The sequence below is a fragment of the Phaseolus vulgaris genome, chromosome 9 (assembly GCF_051622355.1).
Source record: "Phaseolus vulgaris cultivar YP4 chromosome 9, ASM5162235v1, whole genome shotgun sequence".
Lineage (NCBI taxonomy): Eukaryota > Viridiplantae > Streptophyta > Magnoliopsida > Fabales > Fabaceae > Phaseolus > Phaseolus vulgaris.
In genome coordinates, this window is record NC_143506.1 from 35,852,499 (window position 1) to 35,875,600 (window position 23,102).

The 23,102-nt window shown below is 31.1% G+C and overlaps 2 protein-coding genes across 4 annotated transcripts; one reads left to right on the top strand and one right to left on the bottom strand.

Annotated features, from left to right (window-relative positions):
- Positions 1 to 2,514: 2,514 nt before the first annotated feature.
- LOC137822618 (uncharacterized) lies at positions 2,515 to 3,395 on the bottom strand. Its single transcript, XM_068627530.1, has one exon. The coding sequence runs from the start codon at positions 3,227 to 3,229 to the stop codon at positions 2,666 to 2,668; it is 564 nt and encodes a 187-aa protein (XP_068483631.1). The 5' UTR covers positions 3,230 to 3,395; the 3' UTR covers positions 2,515 to 2,665.
- A 7,353-nt stretch (positions 3,396 to 10,748) lies between these two features.
- On the top strand, positions 10,749 to 16,056 carry LOC137820793 (protein kinase family protein / C-type lectin domain-containing protein). Of its 3 annotated transcripts, none has more exons than XM_068625044.1 (5): positions 10,749 to 11,098; positions 11,233 to 11,287; positions 12,932 to 13,360; positions 13,575 to 14,139; positions 15,229 to 16,056. In XM_068625044.1, exons 1-5 carry the CDS (start codon positions 11,036 to 11,038, stop codon positions 15,752 to 15,754), a joined length of 1,638 nt encoding a protein of 545 aa, XP_068481145.1. In that variant the 5' UTR covers positions 10,749 to 11,035; the 3' UTR covers positions 15,755 to 16,056. The 3 variants fall into 3 exon arrangements, 2 of the variants coding, with proteins under 2 accessions (XP_068481145.1, XP_090151521.1); XR_016515611.1 differs by having other exon boundaries at positions 10,820 to 11,098; positions 13,575 to 15,136; XM_090295395.1 differs by having other exon boundaries at positions 10,835 to 10,974; positions 11,216 to 11,287.
- The last annotated feature ends 7,046 nt before the right edge of the window (positions 16,057 to 23,102 follow it).

Here is a 23,102-nt window from a genome sequence, read left to right on the forward strand (position 1 = left end):
AATAAATGTTAACTTTGAGATTAAACATCCACAAATCTTTGTTGGGGATATTTGAATTTCCATTTTACTTTCTAACTAACCCATTGCAAGAGGAGTACTTAGGTCTAGAAACATATATGTTGTCATCAACCATGACAACATTCTTACATTTTCAAATTGCTTTATTAACAAGTTGATGCCTTAATTTTCTTTGGGATAAACAATTTTGGACACATTTTAAGATTTGTTACTAATCAATTTTGGGATAAGCAAATCATTATAATCACTTAACCAATTTATTCATCATTTACTACCATATAAGACACTTTATGTCTATTACATTATATTTAACTTTCGTTTTATGTTGTTAAGACATATACAATTTGATAGGTGGATAAATGATCTATTATGGAGAATTTAATCCTCCTTAATCAATATAGTCTTGTCATGACAACTCTTGGTTTTGATAATAATAAGTAGTACTAAGTTTTTGTAAGCTAATCATATATTTTTTAAGCGTGTATCAAGAAAAAAAATTATTGGATTTTGGAAAAAGTAAAATGTGTTGCACAAAGATATTTAGATGACTAAAATAAGAACCGTTTATATAATTTACAACATCTAAACAACAACTATCAAAATATGTCAAAAAGTAAATGTTGAACTCTAAATATTAAAGACACATGTATAACACAAATTTATTTTGATAGACTATCTACTCTTCACCAAACTCAACTCATGGATTACCACGATGATTCTAACACGGTATAATAACTCATTATGAGAATTTATCCTAATTGAATGTTGTTAGGACTATGAAAGGATGTTTAAAGAAAAAGTTGTGATGTGCATAAAAGTTGAATGCAATAGAAATTGTGTTACCTAAAAGGCTAGAAACTTGAAGCACTAATGTAAGGACAAAAGATGTGCTTGCAAGCTCTACCTCTCTTATTGAAGATGTTTATAAATATATAAAATCTCTTTCGTGAAGAAAAAGACTAATGATTAGTAGTGACTCTAGGTGACTTTACATGAAATAAAGTTTTCAGTATGCAAAAGTGTTAAATAAACAAAAATAAGACAATTAAATATAAAACCAGAGTTAATGTGAATAATGGAAAAATAAATCTAACACACTATTCTTTTAATTAAATTAAAATATCTACAATTTTCAGCACGCATTACATCTGCAATACGATCACAGCTGACCACAATCACAGAATCCATTACAACAATACGTCAATATCACATGTTGGCTATACGCGTCGTTTATGGCTTCCAATTTTTCTTTTCTATTCCCTAAATTCAAATTGTAATGTAAAATGGATGAGAGTAATTATTGTACTTTTTGGCATATTCGCATATGATTAAGAATAATAATAAGGACACTATTTTTTTATCCACATACACTTTGACAATTACTTTTTATAATAAAATATTCTATTATAACAAAAAAAGAAAGAATATTATAATAAAATAGTTATTGAAAAGGGAGTGTGAAGCTATCAGCCCTAATAATGAACCACAAACATAACACTTGGCCTTGGTCTTATACAACGACGTTTTTTTTATCGCATATGGTTATTAAACGACGTATAACCACAAAAAAATAATTTAGGAGAAAATGTGTTTCTATGCTCTTTAAAATTTTGAAAATACGTGAATTTAATTTATTTATTTTATATTTAAACTTACGTTGATAACATAAGTTTAACCGTTACAAAATTAAATTTAAGAATAAAACCAAGTTTAACCTATAGTTTAGAGATCAAAATATATATTTTTTTCACCCCTTTTAAAACACATGGTCAACAAACCACTATGAGAATGACCAGTGAGGAACAGTACCTATTAGAAAGAGAAATTTAAAGGCTCAGAATGTACACATTTTCTTGGCCATGTTGCATCCACATCTTCAATTACTCATATTTGCATAAAGAGAAGTAAATATAAAAAAAATAACTTTACAATTTGCATATAGTTTCGTTACAAAGAAAAAGTGGTAATCTGTTTACAATACACCAGATTATAATTAGATAAGAGAAATAATTTTGTAGTAAATTTAAATTTACATTAACCAAATTTATAAACTGATATATTTTAACGTGCAATTGTATAAAATAAGTAGTTTTTTTTCTTATCGACAATAAAAAATAAATAAATATGAACCATTTCAGGGTCCAACCCTTCTCCAAACATAAAATACCTAAGACACTCAACACTGACGCCTAGAATTACAAAACAATCCTAACTCAATCCAAACAATCTGAGCTAAAAAATAATTCAAGAAATCATCGTGATACAGACCAAAGGTTCGGTACACCACTCTGGAAAAAGAGAACAAACAAACCAGAGAGAGGTTTTGACGTAATCCAAGACCAAATCTTCACTTGAACTAAGACAACCACTTCTAAATTACTGCAGTCCAAATCACTCTCCACATTTAGACTCCCCACATCTCATTTACTAAAGCCGACGCATTACATAATCTCTAAATTGAGAAAAGTAGTAAAAAAATAAGTGTAGTCACAAATGTGGAACAACAACATTAATATTTTTTATTGCCCTAATTTTATAATTTCATGAACAAAATTTTCAATACAAAATTACCATACGTACATACATTCTCAAATCTCGATAATATTTGAGGAAGAGGAAAATCCAACCCAAGAATTCACGACATAACCTAAATCTTACAACGATTTCTATTTTTGTGACATTTATACATGGCGGAAGAAGCTGTTAACCCACCGTCCCATAATCTTACAACGCTGCCGTTAAGCACCGTCACGTCCTGCCGCGTGTACCACCCGTTTTCACTCTCCCCGTTTCTCAACCGTAACAGCCTCTCCCACCTCTCCCACCACTCCGTTTGGGAGCCCTCGCTCTCTTCCCAAGCCGTCGCGAACCCCTCGTTCTCGATCTCACACGAGCATTGCACGTGCTCCTCGTAATACACCGTGAACTTCCCCTTCCTCACGCCGTCAACGTCCTCCTCCGCGCCGCCGTTAGCATTAACCGCTTCTCGCGTTGGCTCCGTCTTCTCCTGGCTTGGTGTCAACGGTTCGGGCCCGGCGGTGGGTTGGGCCTCGGGGTTGGGCTTGGGGCAGCCCGCGGATCGGATCTTCCAGAAGCTGAGTGCGGCGGTGAGAAGAGCGAGGCAGGCCCATAAGTTGTTGAGGGCAGTGAGCAAACCGAAGCTCAGGTAGTTGAAGGCTAGAGCTTCGACGTTAGAATCCAACACGTTCATGTTCTTATGCTCTCTCTTTCTCTGTGTGTACTATTGGATTGAAGATTTGGTGGTGAGAGAGAGAGAAAATGGAAGGAAGATATAAGGAACAAGGAAGAGACAGAGCAGTGTGGGATCTCTAATAAGATGCCAGAATCGTGACCGAAGATGCTACTCACACTGTACGCTGTCAACACAAACATTAAATTACATTCTTCTTATTTGGATGAAAAAAAAAAAACTAATTAAAGGAATTTTAATTAATTTATTTGAATTCAAGGAATTTAATGTAAGATTGTTATGCATTTTTAGTAACAGTATAGATCGTTCTCTGCCATTTTCTTAATTAGAGTAACTATATATTAACAACCTTCCATCAAATTATAACTGAAGACAGAATTTTTTTTATTGAAAAACAACAATTTAAAAAATTATATTATGTCATATTATATTTATAAATTTTACTGTTATCAAACATTTTTGTAAGAAGAATTTTTTAAATCTTTTTACACAAAATTCTTTATTCTTTGTTTTTCCTTTAGATCTAGTAATCAATCTTGGTGGATTCTACTATATACTAAATTTGGATAACTAGCATTAGCCCCTTAAATCTTGAAGTTTATCGAGTCTGAGGGGATAAAATTCTAGAGGTTGTTTGTAAAAGCAAGCAAATAAGATAAGGGTTGTATTGAACTTACCCTGATCCTTTCTCTTGAATTTATTGGTAATCTTTGGATCAGGTGTTAGTCTTTGGTAGAACTTACTTAATACAGGTCTTTCGGAAGGTGTCAATTGTTATTATGTTCATGGAATATCCTGGATGTATATATCCATATGAAATCTATGTGATTGTTTTAGGTTGGAATTTAAAGAATATTAAATAATTGAGAAAATGATCATATAGGCGATATTCTATTTTTATTCTCTATAAATTTTATTGAGGTGTTATATATCATCATAACATACAGAAGAATCATATCAAATTTTCATTTGTCTCATTGCAAATTCTAATAAAAACATGTTTGGATTCTCATCATGAACGATCATAGTCAATAAAATTATAAATTCGTTAGTAAAAAAAATCCATTTGCAATATTCCAGTATTTGATTATAGGTAGAATTTAAATTTTAATCTAGGTGAAATCCATCTGAAAAGTCAATAAATGACTTTCCTCTATAAAGTCAACAAAATATATGGAAAAATTTTCTACTCTACTTTCTCTTTCTCATGAAAATGAATTTTCTAATCCTCATATTGTATTTCATTATGATTCTTAAACTTATTTACTGTACTTTTGATTATGTTTATCGGTACAATAATTTTTTTTTCTGATTCTCATATTGTATTTCATTATGACTCATGAACTTATTTATTTTACATGTTTATCGTCACAATAAAGGAAATTGTATTTCTTATGTGTAAATATTTTTTGGATGTCATTGATAAATCTATTTTATAATAGATTATGCTATCCATTTTTTAAAATTTTTATATCTTTTTTGTTTGTTTGTTTCTAAAGCACCTTACTAAACAAAAAATTAAAGAGACGTAGTACATTATCTTAGTTGAAGATTAGAAGAATTCTTACAGTGAATATAGACTTAGACCAAATAAATGAGGACTTATGCACTTAAAATGACTTTAAAAAAAAATTAAAAACTAACAAAATGAATATTAATGATTAACTAGAAATAAATCTGACTTCGCTTACTAAAGATTCAATCAAGTATTTTTATGTTTGAGGGTTATACTTTTCCTTAAAATTTGGTGTGTTATGACTGAATGACAACTTGAATAACTGAAAAGGATTTTTCTTGAGTTAGTTATGTAATTTTTAATTTTGGTGGTGGTTGTTTCCAATTTAAGTTTCAATCAATAGGTTTTAATTAGTTTGATTTTTTTTAATGTCAAGCTAAATTAAACATTTTCCTTAAAAATATATTATTGAGTAAATTAAAAGTTTAATCGTTAATTTTTTTTCTTATAGGTTTAGTTATGTATTTTTTATTTTTTTGGGTAAATTTTGTTTTATTCTTATTGGTCAGATTTTTCTTCTAAGTTGCCTTGAAATATTAGTTACGAAGGTGTTATCCAAACTATGATTTTCATATATATTATGTATTGAGAAAATGTCGGGCAATATCATTAAAAATAATTTTTTTTAGAACTAGTTGTCTATTTTTACTTGTTGATCACACTCTGACAATCAAGTCACTGAAAGTATACAAAACAAGATAAGTATTCAGTTTCAGTCTAGTATTCAGAAATAACATACTCTTTTATAACTACTCTCATAACCGCTTTCTCTCATGAGAAATTTATCTATACTGGAAACATAAAATAATAACAGAAAAAGGACACCACTTATCTTCCGGTGCTAACAGTAGGAAAATATTCTATTTACGTGTGTACCCTTACTCACGGTGCTTCTCTTATTTAACAACTTTATATTTTCAACCAACAACTATATGCATGTATTTACATAACTTAATAACCACACACACTTATCTTTTAGGTTAAAAAATATATTATACTAATAACCTTATATTAATATATGACAAAAATAGTATTCTCTAATTGACTTACCAATATAATTGGGCTACCATGCCCGTACACCGAGGTCCAAGCACTCGAGTACTTAGCCTAATATAGTGGCTATTATCCATTATTTTATTTTCCAGCTTTTAAAGCATTTGTTAACATATTTTTTTGTTGGTAAAGTCTGAATTATTATTTTTAATTTAAAATATATTGAACCAGAAGTAAATGATAAGTGAAATTATTGAAACATATTTTTTCTAAATTTAGTTATGAATTTTTATTTTATGGATACATTATGTCCTTATTAAAGTTTTTAGATTATAACTACTAGAGTATTAAAACTTGTTTTTCTTTTCTATTTAAATAATATTAAATCAAAGTTAGAATTTTTCTTTAAATATATGACATCAATGAAAACAGGTGGAATAAGCGGGAAACATTTTTTTTTCTAGAATTAATTATTAGTTTTTTACATTGTGTTGAGATATTTGTTCGGAAATTTCAGGAAGGCTTATGACTAAAATAACATTTTTGTATTAAATTAAAATTAATTTAAGAGTAAAAATATTAGAATAATATGAAAATCAAATTTATAGAATTAATAATGGATTTTTTTTATTTATTTTAAAATATTGGTTGTTGTTGTGCGAATTTAGGATTATAATTAAGAGTTTAATCAAATTGTGATTACTATTAGAGAACTAAATATAGTGATTATTTTTCTAGCAAAAATTATGAGATGTTAAGGTTGATTAGTAACTGGAATCAAGTTAAAAAGGAATTAGAAGAGGTAATTTTAAATTTAACTTAATAACACTTAGAGAATGAACTATAATAATTCTTTTTCAATTAAATTAAGATAAATTATGAATACTCAGATATTGAAATAGAAGTATGATATTACATAAAGTAATAAGAGGTTTCGATGCAAAAATTAAATTCTACAAAAAATATCTTAATGTTCATTTTTTGAGTTACTTGGTTTCAAGAATTAAAATCAGAAAGACATAATTTATATATGTTTCCTGGGATTTATGATTTTTATATTAAATAACTTTTCACAAACTAAAACAATGTCATAAAATTAGTGAATGATACACAAACAATTTAAAATACTGGAAATTATTCTTAAAATTGAAGTTTCAATTAAATAAAAGCTTATTACAAAAATTCAATTTAAAACTTAGAAAAGAGAAGTTTAAAATTTAAACGCATAACAGTATAAATAAATTAACATATGACAAATTAAAGATGGACGTAAATATAAATTGCAATGAAAGTTTATTAAGAAGATATAAATGCCTTGAAAATGTTACATTTGACCCATTTATAGATTATACTCTCACTATTTAGTTATTTATTTATTTATTTATTTATATCATTTAGACGTTACATCGCGATGCTTTGTTTGAAAATAGTATTCGCAATTTTTTTTAATTCTTTTACGTTATTATCAACTCCTTGGTAATTATATTTTTTCCATAAATAAACCATGAAGAGAAAGAAGAAAGATTGGAACAACCTAAAGCCAAAAGTAAAAAACAAAAAACAAAAAAACCTACTAAACTTAACACATCACTATGTGTAAATTTTAATACATAACAAAGTATATTTTTTTAAAAAAAATATTTTATCCGTCAACTATAGAAATGTTATATTTACTCAAGTGATGTATTGTTTTCATCACACGTGAATAGTAGAAAGTGTTCATTGATGTTCTATTTTTGTTGCAACTACAACAAAGAAACTATCTTTTTCTAACATAATTTGGTTGGATAAAAATAGCTATGATATATAGAAAAAGGGTAAAATAAAAGGAGATGGAAGAAAAAGTAAATAGAAAGAATGAGATAAGGAGGAAATCTGAATATGGCTGCACGAATGGCTGTGTGTGAATCTTCTGCCATTCTTACTGCAAAAGCTTCATCTACAGACACCAAGAGACAAGTTGTGGTTGGACCACCACAACCATTATTAAATCTAGATACACAGCTCTCAAAAGCTTACCTTATGGTAGGTGAGTTCAGTTCACACTTTAAATGAACACTGAATTTTATATTTCCTCTCATTTTATGTAGAAAAAACTTGTATAAGTTATTTCGGTTCGCAAGAAATAAAAAACTAATTTTAAATTAAAAAATTAGATGTGTATTTTTAAATTTAAAATTACATTAGTTTGTGACTTAAATATTATAATTTAAATAATTTTTTTAATATAAATATACATATTATAAGAAATAGATTTTAAATCTAATCCAATTTTATAACTCTAACTCAAACACTTGTCAATTCGTATGTAATATTATATATTTATGATTGGTACGGGTGACTTCATAAGTTCAATTGACTCTTGTAAGGATGATAATTTCTAAATGACTTTGATACTATATTAAAAATTGTTCTATATAATCGATAGGTTTCAATGTATACATAGGGAAAACTGTGTGCAATGAAAAATGCAAACACGACTTGGGGAGTTTTTTTTTTGTTTTATTCTATTGTTGAATTTGATTAATACTTCATTCGACTAGTTGAGTTCAAGTCCCGGATAACTCATTCTAATTTCTAGTCGAAGTTATATATATAGATAGATAGATATAGAAAAGAAACTTTTTTATGAATCAATGAAATCGGGTAAAAAGGAAAATTTGGATAAACCGAAATGAATAAGAACATACTATAGATATTAGTATTGGTTGACACTGATATATCAGTCATGTTATACTGTTGAATAACAAGTCTTCAAATTCTCGCATTATAGAGAACTTTTGTGCTTGGGAGTCCCTAATGATTAAATGAACAAAGATTTTACCATGATTGCAATTTTAGAGAGACGCGGAGAGCCAAAGCCTATGGGGTTGCTTTTGTAACTAGATAACCAGCATAAAAAATCGTCTTTACATAAGATGGTTTGGTGTTTTGATGATTCTTACTTTATTGACTGCAACTTCTGTATTTATTATCGCTTTTATTGTTGCTCCTCCATTAGATATTGATGGTATTCGTGAACCTGATTTTGGATCCTTACTTTATGGAAATAATATCATTTCTGGTGCAATTATTCCTACTTCCACGGCTATAGGTTTGCATTTTTATCCTATATGGGAAGCGACTCTGTTGATGAATGATTATATAACAACGATCCTTATGAACTAATTGTTCTACACTTCTTACTTGGTGTAGCTTGCTACATGGATCGTGAATGAGAACTTAGTTTTCGTCTGGGTATGCGTCCTTGGATTGTTGTTGCATATTCAGCTCATGTTGCAGACGCTACTACTGTTTTCTTGATCTATCCTATTGGTCAGGAAAACTTTTCGGATGGTATGTCTTTAGGAATTTCTGGCACTTTCAATTTTATGATTGTATTTAAGGCTGAGCATAATATTCTTATGCATACATTTCACATGTTAGGTGTAGCCGGTGTATTCGGCGACTCCCTATTCAGTGCTATGCATGGTTCCTTGGTAACTTCTAGTTTGATTAAGGAAACCACAAAATGAATCCGCTAATGAAGGTTACAAATTTGGTAAGAGGAAGAAACCTATAACATTGTAGCTGCTTATTGTTATTTTGGCCGATTGATCTTCCAATATGCAAGTTTCAACAATTCCCGTTCTTTACATTTCTTCCTAACTGTTTGACCTGAAGTAGGTATTTGATTTACCACTTTAGGTATCCACATTATGACTTTCAACTTAAATGGTTTTAATTTCAACCAATCTGTAGTTGATAGTCAAGGTGTGTACTAGACCGATTATTTGGACAATATGTGTTAGATAGTTTTTTTCATGCGAAGAAAAAGCCAATTTTTTTTCTTCGAAAAAAGTTTTGAAATAGAAAAAAAATTTCAAAAATAAAGCAAATTGATAGATTAATTCAATAATAAATAAGAAATGGAAATTAGTACTCCATTTTGCTACTATTCAATCAATCCCCAATGTTTAGTTAAACATGTTATCCCCGACATTTTAATTTAATATTATTAATTTTTAAAATATAATTATTATCTTAAAAAATAAGTTGTTTAATACATCTACATATCAAGTCTAAATCCACTTAACTTACGAGCTAAACAAACTAAAGCAAATAGTTTAAACAAGAACCACTTACATGGAACATTCGATTAAACTATTTGCTTAAACCCATTTAACTTTATTATTTTGTAAAATTAATTATATTTTCTTAAATTAAAACCATAACTAGTTAATCACGTATGATGTTTTAATTTTATAAAATAAAATAAATTATGCTGAAAAAACTAAGTTTAAATTTATTATAATTTTGATAAAAAAAGGACCATGTTACAATGGAAATATATCGGTCCATAATGGGTTTCAGCCTGTGTCTGAACTATATTATGTGATATGTGATTTTCACATCTAATAATCATGTCTAATTAGCTAAATTCTCCCTCCAACTCCATATATTTTCCAATATTTTTATATTTTTTTTTAAATTTCAATAATATTTCAAGAGTGTAATATTTTTTTTTTCATTTTAAAGTAGTGTTGGTTGTTTGTAGTAGTTGGTGATGAGAACTGAGATAAATTTTATGATATTTATACTGATGGAGTTTAATTTCTATCGACTTAGTATTTTTTTTATTTTTTAAAAGTTACAATATTAAAAAAAAAAATAAAAAAATCAACAAGTTGTAAAAAAACTCAAAAAATAATTTATCCTCCTTGGGAAGCTTAGTTAACCTTTTCACAGTCTCAAATAATAAAATTATTCTTTCAAATATTGTGATTGGATAAAAAAATGAAAATGTTGTCGTTAGAATTGAAAGAACGATATTTAAAAATATCAAATTATACTTTATTTATAATTATTTAAATTTTTTTAAAGTTCATGGAAGTGCAGGGAGAATTTGTCTCTAATTATCATCTATTTACATTAATCCGAAAATAGTTAAGTAAAATAGTGTAGATTTAGTTTTAATAGGTTTTGAATTTCTTCTATAAGGTAGACATGTGAAGAAAGTTGTTGACAATTGAGTACACCAAAATGGGCCTAGCACATTGGGCTTCTGCCTCATGAAATAGATCTGACACCTCTTCAGAGTAGTGACTCTCTTTAATTGCATTTACACCTACCCACCAAAACACTGAAATGAATGAACCAGAATTGGAACTTCTTCCCCTCTTTACTTCAATTCTCTCACGTAAAGGGCAAAGAAATGAACGAGTCTTCTTCTTCTCCTGTTTTTCTCGCACGCTATGTTTCCGTTTCTTCATTAGTGGAATCCAGGTTTTGAGGTTACTGTGACGGAAGCCAAGTCCATGGCGCTGCAATTTCTTCTCCTTCTGCTCGCTGTTGCTGCTCATGGACTCGCTTCCAATGCGGTCAGTGTGTTACTAAATGTTTCCTTAATTTGAAGAAATAGTAGCAATAATAATTTTTCTTTTTCTTAATTGTTCTTTCTTCTAAAATGTTTTATGCTGTGAACTGATTTGTGGAAGCTTTCTCTTGCTTGCAGACACTGAACGAGACTTGCGGATACTTCGATGCTTCTCTCAGTAGAGATACAAATGGTACGACTTCTTGTATTACTTACATAATGATGATAATTTGTATTTTAGAAGTTATTATTATTATTATTATTGTACTCTCTCCTATTCAAAATCATTGATGCTTGAGGTTTTCCCAATGATTATGAAGAGTCATTGAATACCTCTGATTTTAGACGAACATCACTAAATCATCTCAGTTTCACTACTAATATTTTGTGCTATATTTAGTGGATATGCCAAGAGACAAGGTCAGCATTGAAAATAAGTTACGCTTCTTGACTTTGAAAAGTGATGAACAGTTTGAGAAAAAACTAAAACTTCTGATGGACAATTACTTTGAAATGGAAGGCATGTTTCTATTGTTTAGAATGTTAATTGAGGCCTTTTTAAAATGGTCCATGACCGACGCTGCCGCATTTGTTCAGACTGCAGTTTAAAACCTTGAAGTTAATTACGTGATAATAGGTTGTGTGTTTTAATGCAAGATAATTAAGTTAGATGTGGTTACACTTTACTATATAGATGGGGTTATTTAAAGTAGTTAGTTCTTACGTTACCTAATTACCTTAAACAATATGATTAATAGCAGCAGAAATGTGGTGGAAGGTGAAAATTGATCTGTTTTGGAGATAATTTCTGATTAATTTATTCAGTTGTTTGCTGGTTTAAGCCATAGGTTTAGATTGTGCGCTATTGCCTTGCTTTGTATTGTGTTACTCCAACCCTCTGCTTCATCAACCCTTATGGAATGGATCTGAAGCATGCTGGTTGCAGCCATTTTTACTGCCAGTAGCGAGTGGAGTGGTCTATTTTCTGAGATGTCAAACTATTTTTAGTTTTCAAGTGAGGCATAGACACTATGCAACTTCCGACAAGTCAGAGGTGTTAAACGAATATTTTCGCTGCAATTTTGTTCACTCAGTTACTAAACTGAATAACAGTTTACATGAATAATTTGCTATTAACTGCCAAGTAAAACTTACAAGCTAACTGATACACATGCTAATTACTACAGAAACAACTAATTATAACTAATTGGTAGGTTTTTTCTCATGAGTGAGTTTGCATCTAGAGGCATCTTGTGCTCGCCAATATTGTCAAAATCGTGGATCATTCAAGGTTTGGAAGGGGGTAAAATGATCATAAGTTGATTGTAATATTCTCTAGAAAATGCACAATTATATTTAAATGTTGGTGATGCAGTGTCAGTGCTGGTCGCTGAGAGCGATGAGTGGAATTGAGCGATAGTTTCTATCCTCATTTTGGGAACCCTTGCACAAATGAGATATCTATCTAATTTTTTAATAAGGTTACAATAAACAATCTGAAATTTCTGCAAGCAAACTTGTATTCATTTAATGATCCTCAGATTCTCCGCTTTGCCTTGTGAGTTTGCTCGATGGTGCCCTCAAAGTTGCAGCTCACAATCTTGACAACATTGATATTCACATCCTATTATCTAAATAAATTGTATAAGAACTATTGTGCACAATTTCTTATTACTTAATTTTCGTGATTTGATGTATTCTATGTAAATTCTAAAACATTAAATCTGATGATGCTTGAAGTCACATTTTGATAGTGATTTTTGTTATTTGTTTGGATAGACTTTGAATACTAATGCTTGAGTTTTCAAATATTATATTATTTCCTCTCCTTCTGCAGTCCCTTGCCCAATTGGTTGGGTTATGGCCCCTAACAAGACCAAGTGCTTTCTTCATGTTGGGAGGCCTCAATCTTGGAATGACTCAGAGACCTGTTGTAGTAAGTATGGTGGGCATTTAGCGTCATTGACATCACTTCAGGAGCTACAATTTGCTCAGAGCCTATGTGGTGAATCTGTGAATAGTTGCTGGATTGGTGGACAAAGATTCAACACTACAGCTGGTTATCAGTGGATGTGGTCTGACAATTCACCAGGGAATAACTCCATATTTCCATTGGAAGATGTCTTTCCCCATTGTAATGGAACTGAACTATCCTGTCATAAAAACAGTACAGACAATTTGTGCACGGTAATGACTAATAATTCAAACTCTCTCATGAGTGAGAGATGCGACAATCCTCACTCTTCTCTATGTATACTTGATATAGGTATGTTCTCGTTGTATATCACTACCAATTCTCATTTTACATTCGTTAGAGATTCAGTATTTATATTTTCAAATCTTTTTTATTCTATTACCCAAAACATCTCTTGCTATTAAAAAATGTTATTTCTTTTACTCTTTTTCTTCTTCTTCTACTTTTAATGAGTTTTTAATCATCATTTATGACTAAACTGTTTACCCATTTTCTTTTATCATAGATGCTGCATGTAACCGTATGCACTGCCATAGGGATTATTACCTTATCATCCTCATAGTGGTGAGTGCCTTGATACTCTCCACAACATTAGCAGTGGTAGTTTGGCTTCTTGTTTATAAGCGGGGAAAAAAAAGAAGGCGGTCTAGAAAAATATCTATTCCAGGAGCTTCTCTTCCATCATGGAAAGTCTTCACCAAAGAGGAATTAAGGTCAATTACAAAGAATTTCAGTGAAGGTAACCGTCTTGTTGGCGATACCAAGACTGGTGGTACATACAGTGGGGTTTTATCAGATGGTTCAAGGGTTGCAGTTAAGAGATTAAAGAGGACAAGCTTTCAGAGGAAAAAGGAGTTTTATTCTGAAATTAGCAGGGTTGCTAGGCTTAGATATCCCAATCTGGTTGCTGTGATGGGATGCTGCTATGATCATGGTGACCGCTACATTGTTTATGAGTTTGTAGCTAATGGTCCCTTGGATAAATGGCTACATCACATACCTAGGGGAGGTCGCAGCTTAGATTGGGCTATGAGGATGAAAATTGCGACAACGCTTGCTCAAGGAATTGCGTATGTTCAAATATACTTTTTTCTTTGCTAACTTTTACCACATTTTATCTACAATTTTTTGCCATCCTTGTCCAAGTGCATATTTTACTCAAATTAAAAAAAAATTCTTATGATACAGTTTGTTTTGCTATAAATGTGGGCATTTAGGTCATTCTGTTGTATTTGTGTGCATTCTTTGTAATCTGTACTGTATTGTATTGTGACTTTTAAGATTGCAAATTTCACAAGGGAACATTTAATTTCACTAAAGAACTTTCATGTTTGGATTTCCTGGTTTATAAAACGCTCCTGCCATCCTGTTCTTGAATGTTATTTTGCATCAGAGCAATATCCTCTTCATTCTGTCTTTCGGTTTGGAAGATCCTTCCCATTTAACCAAGTAAATATTACAAAGGATAGTGGAGTTGAATGAATTAAAATATGCCCTGCTGGTGTACTTGGCTCAAAACCTCACGTGGATCCTGATCCATTTAGAAAAGAGGAAATAATTAAGGTGCTTTTTTAGTTGCTGGTGAGGTTTCAGTTTTCATTTTTATGTTATGTGCTATCTACAGTTTCCTTGTCCAGCACCAGCACAGTATCAATTGAGATATTTGCAGATTTTTTAAATTTATCTACATTTTCTCATGTTTATTTATGTTATGGATTTGTTTGTTTTCCTTACTGTATGTTTACCTTCATTATGTAAACTCTAGCATGGCCTTGTGTGCTTTATAGGAGGATATAACGAAGAAATCCGATGGCTTTTTAGTCTAATTGTGCAGTATTAGTTAGCTTGTAAAAAAATTATGTAAAGGGTAAGTAAGTAGGCCATCATCTACCTATCCAAGAAGAAAGAGCGGTGGGAAGGGATGAAGAAGAGAGGAGGAACTAGTTGAAACCCATGTTCAGGGAACCATATGCGTGTTTGTTGAGTTTTTCTTAACGGTGATTACATTCCATTTCCTCCAACACATTATTCCCCTTGAGTTTTCCAAACTGGATTTGCCAGCCAAAAGTAATTAAATAAATTAAATACTCCATGCTCTGCAGTATTTTGAACTTAAATGGATACATTGATTAATTTATATTTTCCCCCCATTTCAACAGGTTTCTGCATGACAAGGTTAAGCCACAAGTGGTGCATCGAGATATACGTGCAAGCAATGTACTGCTGGATGAGGAGTTTGGAGCACGGCTGATGGGTGTTGGTCTGTCCAAGATTGTGCCGTACGAAGTAATGCATGAGAGGACTGTGATGGCAGGTGGAACTTCTGGATATCTTGCTCCAGAGTTTGTTTATAGAAACGAGTTTACAACAAAGAGTGACGTATATAGTTTTGGCGTCCTACTACTTGAAATAGTAAGTGGACGTAGACCTACACAGGCAGTTGATTCTGTTGGTTGGCAGAGTATCTTTGAATGGGCAACACCTCTTGTGCAAGTTCATCGCTACCATGAACTCTTGGATCCTCATATAACTTCATCCTCTTCTAGCATCATCCCAGAGGCTAGTACCATCCAAAAGGTGGTTGACCTTGTTTATTCCTGCACGCAGCATGTTCCTTCTATGCGCCCTAGAATGTCTCATGTTGTTCACCAGCTGCAACAGATTGCCCAACCACCTGCAAAGTAATGCTAATTTAGTGGTAGTACTCTTCACCTCAAATTTCTGTATCTATAATTCAAACTGGAGGGGATATTTTCTTATACATTTAACATATATTATGTACTTTAACCTGCCCTTCTTTAGGGTCCAAATTAGCTTTTTGTTAAATCAAATGGGAACTAGGCTTAGAAGAGGCAAATTGTGCGAAACAATATTTGAAGTTATATACACGCAGGTGTAATTGTACTATTGATGGAACTGTACCATTTTGTCAAGTTATATACATGCAGGTGTAATTGTAATATTTATGGAATTGTACCATTTTGTCATTCTTGGCAAGACAACAAAAAATAGAAACTGAGGTGTGAAAGCAACATTTGTTCTTGGGTTTGTGTAGCCAAATAGTTTAATTATTTAATAATTATTTTTTAACAAGTGTTTGTCATAAATATAAGTGTAATTTTTAAAAAAATAAGTTATTAAGGAAATAATAATTATAAAATTAGATGCAATTATTGTATGCAATATTTGACGATATTGTACTCAATTATATGCAATTAATTTAATAATTATAGAATCTCATGATTAGTATCCTATCTAATTAGATTGTAATTTGAGATAGAGAGAAATTTCCTATATATTTCCTATACATGAGTGATGTAATATATACATAAGAGAATAAGAAACATCTTTTCCTCTTACCATTTTTTATCATTTTCTTATATGGTATCATAGCACCGATCTTGGTGCCAGCCTCTCCATTTTTATCCCTTAAATAAAAAATCATGTCTGGCAAAGATGCAATTGGCAAGGCTATTTCCTCGCTCAACAATAACGGTAAAAGTGACACGTTTGTTAGTTCTGCAGGTCTGCTTGCCCATAACTCCTCTTCTAATTCTGCTTTTACGAAACCATGGATTTTGGATAGCGGAGCAACCCATCACATTGCATCTGATTCACAATTTTTCACACACTTCATCATCATTTATTTCAAATGTTAATTTGCCCACAAGCTCAACTGCGCCCATCTCATCTACAGGCACAATTAAATTCAATGACAAAATCACTCTCAAAGATGTTCTTTGTGTTCCTTCTTTTAATTTAAATCTCATGTCCATTAGTAAGATAACCAGTTCCTTACACGCAGGCTTATACTACATGTCCCCTCTTCCAAACCAAGCCCACGCATCTCAAATATCGACCGATCCTGATTTATGGCACAAGCGCCTTGGACATTCATAATCATTGTAGTATTTGTCCCAAAGCTAAACAGACAAGGCTACCCTTTCCTTTAAGCACAATAAAATCTCATTCTCCATTTAATCTATTGCATTGTGACATTTGGGGTCCTCATAAAACCTCAACTCATTTTGGAAAACGTTTTTTTCTCACTATAGTTGATGACTATACTAGATGTACTTGGCTATTTCTGATGAATCACAAATCTGAAACCCAATCTCTTAGAGTCATTCGTTACATTTGCACAAAATCAATTTCAGGCATCTATTAAAACCATCCGCGTTGACAATGGACTGGAATTTATTTCAATGTATGATTTTTTTATCAAAAAAAGTATTGAATGTCAACGCACTTGCGTTTACACTCCTCAACAAAATGGTAGTAGAACGCAAACATAGACATGTTTTAAACACAGCACGAGCCCTCCTATTTCAGTCCAATTTACCATTAGAATTTTGGGGAGAATGCGTTTTAACCGCCACATATATCATTAATCGCTTGCCATCACTTTTACTAAAAAAATAAATCACCTTTTGAGCTACTATATAATCAACCACCTTCACTTTCTCACCTAAAAACTTTTGGTTGCCTTTGTTACGCAACTGTTGTTTCACCTAAGCAAAAATTTGATCCGCGTGCCCGACAATGCATCTTCATTGGTTATCCTCACAGTCAATACAAATTATTTGATATAGATGCAGACACTTTTTTTACAAGTCGGGATGTCATCTTCCATGAAAGTGTTTTCCCATTCTGCCAACCGTCACATACACAATCCTCACCTCCATTACAAGGTATTTTGCCCACTATTGACATTGACTTACCCAATCCTGTCCAACATTCACTCGATCAACCTTCTTCTCTTACTCATCACAATGCACCTGAACCCATCAAACCAACCTTTTTTCTCCTACTCGTCATAATACACCTGAACCTCCATCAAACCAACCCTCTTCTCCTACTCGTCACAATGCACCTGAACCTCCATCAAACCAACCTTCTTCTCCTACTCGTCATAATACACCTGAACCTCCAGTAGACCAACCTTCTTCTCCCATGCCAAGAAGTTTAGCACCCATTACCAAACCTTCTCCAACCGACCTTCCTGTTCGACGATCCAGTCGCACATCAACCCAACCTTCCTGGCTTCTAGACTATGTAACGGGATCCCAAGCCAATCATTCGACCACTGCCCAAGATCGACTGAATGGAACCAGGTATCCTATGCATCATTTTCTTTCTAATTCACGATTTTCTTCTACACATAGTGCATATCTTGCTAACATCACAACCACCAAAGAACCTCACACTTATGCTCAAGCTATCCTTGATCCAAATTGGCAAAAAGCAATGGACGAAGAGCTTTCCGCCTTGCAGCTAAATCAAACGTGGACCTTGACATCGTTACCCGCTGGACAGAAACCCATCGGATGCAAATGGGTCTATAAAATAAAGTACAACTCAGATGGTAGCGTCAACAGATATAAGGTGCGCCTTGTCGCAAAGGGTACACTCAGATTGAAGGTGTCGACTATTCTGAAACTTTTTCACCAACAGCAAAATTAACAACTTTGAGGTGTCTCCTCACCATTGCAGCAGCCAGAAATTGGTTTACTCACCAGCTAGATGTGCAAAATGCCTTCTTACATGGCACATTGCATGAAATCATTTACATGGACTTGCCACCCGGACATCATCGACAGGGAGAGAACATTGTATGTCGACTCAACAAATCCCTTTATGGTCTCAAACAAGCATAAAGGATCCAGTCAAATACAGGCGACTCGTGGGACGACTGATATACCTCACGGTTACTCGGCCTGACATAACATTTTCGGTTCGGACCCTAAGTCAATATATACAGGATCCACAGAAACCTCATTGGGATGCCGCAATTAGAGTCCTAAAGTACATCAAAGGATCACCAGGACAAGGATTGTTATTGCCATCCGAAAACAATCTGACATTGACAGCTTATTGCGACTCCGACTGGGGAGGTTGTCAGACAACTCGGAGATCAGTATCTGAATATTGCATTTTTCTTGGTTCATCTATTATCTTCATGGAAGTAAAAAAAAAAACAGACAAACGTATCAAGATCATCAGCGGAAGCAGAATACCGCGCAATGGTCAATACTTGTTTGGAGATAGTTTGGTTGCGATATCTGTTGCAGGATTTAAAGGTGCCATGTAACTTGCCAGCTCAACTTTTCTATGACAATCAAGCGGCATTACATATAGCAGCAAACCCAGTATTTCATGAACGCACAAAACACATTGAGATAGACTGCCACATTGTGCAAGAAAAATTACAAACTGGGATAATCAGTCCTTCATATGTACCGACACAGTATCAACTCGCAGATATTTTTACGAAGGCATTGGGCAAGGAACGATTTTTGACGCTACGACACAAGTTGGAGGTTCTTGATCTTCACCTACCAACTTGAGGGGGAGTATTAAGGAAATAATAATTATAAAATTATATGCAATTATTGTATGCAATATTTGACGATATTGTACCCAATTATATGCAATTAATTTAATAATTATAGAATCTCATGATTAGTATCCTATTGTAAGTTGGGAGAGAGAAACTCCTTATATATTTCCTATACATGAATGATGTAATATATATAAAAGAATAAGAAACATCTTTTCTTCTTACAATTTTTTATTATTTTCTTATATAAGTTGAACTGGAATTTATTGAAATAAATTAGAAACTAACTAGAGTTATATTATAAGTAAACTTTGTAAGTCAGAATAAGTTGAACTTCTTTGGACTTTAGTGATTCCACTATATGGAATGGAAGAAGCTTATTAACTGAAATGAGATTAAGAAATGCAACCTCGTTTTCAGTGTTAGTCATTGAAAGATCGACACAAGAACAGGTTGATAACTGGGCGTATAAGCCAAACTTCTATTCCTTATTTCATTGAAAATATATATTTTTCTTTAATATCTATTAACAGGTGCGACTATGTCGTAAAAGTCATTTGCATTTGTAGTTTTGACTTTTTCTTCATATACTTGAATTCCATTGGAGCTCACAACAAAATGATGTTTAAATTAATGATTATATTTAATATCTAACTAATTGTATGATTACCAGAGCTAACTTTTTTTAATTTGTTTAGCAAATGAATGACCCTTGACAAAGGATGGAGGATAGTACATGAGGATAGAGGATGGTACATGGAAAGAGCAAATGAGACTTTCTTGAAAATAGAGAAAACATATAAAATAGTTAGAAGTGATATGTTTGGCATCTGATTATAACTAAAAAGAATTTTTTTTTATTAAAATAGAATAATTTTAAAATTATATTATGTCACATAAATATTTTCTTGAAAATAGAGAAAACATACATAAGTGGTGATATACACTTATATGAGTGATGATGACAACCTTATATTAGATTACAACTTAAAAAAGAAATACTTTTAAAAATAAAATAATTTTAAAATTATATTATGTAATATTATAATTATAAATTGGTGTCTTTCACTGTACACTAATTAACATTTTTTTAAGAAAAAAGTTAATTTTATTTATTTAAGAAATTTTGATAAGTATGATGAATGAGTTTACAAAAACATTGTGATATGTGAACTTATGATGTGATTAGGATTGGAGAATAATCTAATAAAGGAGACAAAAAGAGCTTCAAGATGAGAAAAAAATTAAAACAAGTATGACAAGAAAAGATAAGAAGAAGAAATAAAAAAAAAGTCAAGAGGAAGATTAAAAGAAATGGAAAAAAAATAGAGAGAAAATAAAATGCAAGTCTTTTAAAGATTAATGAATATTTTATAAATTCATGAGATGTCCAATGTCCAAGTTCTCAACATATCACTCATCTTTTTCTTATTTTGATCAGACATCGTTAAAATAAAATTCTTCTTCTTGCTCAACAACAAAATCTATCTAACTTTATAGACTCACCCATTCTTTTTAAACTATTGAACAATAGCCTTATAAAATCCCACTTTTATGTGAAGTTACATCATTTATTTTATGAGTTTCTCATCATTTCAAATGACTCCCCTTGAATAGCTTGAAATGATTTAAGACATTTAAAATGAAAAAAACATAAGAAAACTTTTAATTAGTCAACTTCTTTGACTTGAATATATTATCCTTGATGGAATTATATTGAGTTGTCTTCAATAAACTTTTTATGTAATACAAAAATACCAAATACCCTTATTCAAAAGAACATGATTAATTCAGTTGGGAATGTCATATTATGATAAAAGTCAAAATCTTATTTTTTATCTTCATTCCTTCGACATTTAACTCTTTAACTTTAGAATTTGAACCTCATAAACAATTCTTATACGCTTGTGCCTTAATAAAGTCTTTAGTTGCACAAGTATTATGTTTGAAAAACCCAACCTCAAATATGTCCTTCGTTGTATGAATTTGTTAAATTTGTCCTCATCTTTATCAAGTCAAACCTCTATTGACCCAACTTTTGAAAATAGAAAAGGTGAATTGTTATGGGTATGTGAAAGTTGAATAGATTTTCTAAGCATTTTACCAGTTGACCTAAAGCTTTTCATCCAATTTCTTGGTGAATTGAAGGATGAGGTCATGGTAACTGGTGCAATAAAAGCATAGAAAAACATGAAAAAGACAAAGATCTACCCAAACATAAGCACACCACTTAAAAGCAATGTGATTTAAGTTTAAAAATATTTTCAAGAAATTGTACAAAATTCTTGTCTACATTATGACGAGTAACATTTTAATTAATTGAAAGCTTGAAAGCAAGAAGCATCAATGCAACAGTTTACCATGGAATGCATCAAATTTATTTGGTTAAAAACAATAAATAATGAATTGTTTCATATACAAGGCAATGTTTTAATAGTTTTAACATATTGAAATGGAATAGAAAATTTTAAACAATGCCAATTTAAAAGCCATTGAAACATTAATGATTTTAATTCAATAAACCAAAATTTTAATATATTAAATGTGTCATCTCAAGACCTTAATAAACTAAATTGTGTTTTTGATCGAGGAAAACTAATCTACCAATTTTAAGTGTTTTTAATTGATTAATAACTAACTTTTTCATTATTAAATCATGAATAATAGTACATAATTTTTTTTGAACTAAATTTATTCATTTATTAATTATTAATATATATATATATATATCCAATAAGTAAAAGTAAGTATATCTATAACTTTTACAAAATTTTGAAATTAAATTAATACTAAAAAACATTCTGATTGAGTTTAATTTACTTCTGAAATTAATTTTATTAGATGTTGTATTTCAACAGAAGATACTTAGAAATACATGCATTAGAAAAGAAAATAAACAGTATTGAACCATTTGCATAAAAAAAAACCATAGAAAAATCATAAACACAGAAAACAGTTCAACAATATGCACTGAAAACGAAATAAAAAGAAAAAAACACAAAAAAACGGAGAATGCAACATTACATAGCACAAGAAAACAAGGAGAAAACATGAATCAGAAAACAAAATTTAGAGGTAAAAAGTTTATTCACAACTGATATCAATACCAAAAACAGGCAACAAGCATAAACCCTAATGCATAAACCAAAGAAAAAACACACTACAAACTGTTTTCTATCATTCAATTTTCCACTCTTATAATAGTGACAACGTTGATGATAATTTTATTTAAAATTATGAAATTTAAAACACTAAAATACGTAAAAAACTAAAATCTGGAAAAAAGACACGTGTCTGTCAACTATAAAAAATGCTAGAAATATAATTTTCCTTGCTTATAATTTATATATAGTATATAAACTCTAATCCAAGTATCTATTAACTCAATGAATAGTGTGTCATTTTACGAAATATAGAGATGGTAACATGAAACTAAACAAAAGAAAAACTACTTACAAAATTACATTAATAAGTATTTTATTGTGATTCTAGAAAGTCCAAATCAATTCCAAATCTAAAATTAATTTTTAACGTTAAACTAAACATAAAAATTTAACAAAATCACGTTACTTAATATTATAACAAGATTCTAAACAAAGGATAGGATATTACTACTAGTACAGTACAAAAAGCTTCTCACTCTCCATTACATGAAAATAAAATAAAACATCGGGAGAAAAGTATTACATCAGA

What these genes read in the sequence shown, in the direction of transcription:
- LOC137822618 (XM_068627530.1), bottom strand. Translation starts at nt 3,229, where the DNA reads ATGAACGTGTTGGATTCTAACGTCGAAGCTCTAGCCTTCAACTACCTG.
- LOC137820793 (XM_090295395.1), top strand. Translation starts at nt 10,866, where the DNA reads ATGAATGAACCAGAATTGGAACTTCTTCCCCTCTTTACTTCAATTCTC. An exon ending in CTGTTTTTCTCGCACGCTAT is followed by an intron (nt 10,975 to 11,215) that starts GTTTCCGTTTCT and finishes GATTTGTGGAAG; the next exon opens with CTTTCTCTTGCTTGCAGACA. An exon ending in TCTATGTATACTTGATATAG is followed by an intron (nt 13,361 to 13,574) that starts GTATGTTCTCGT and finishes CTTTTATCATAG; the next exon opens with ATGCTGCATGTAACCGTATG.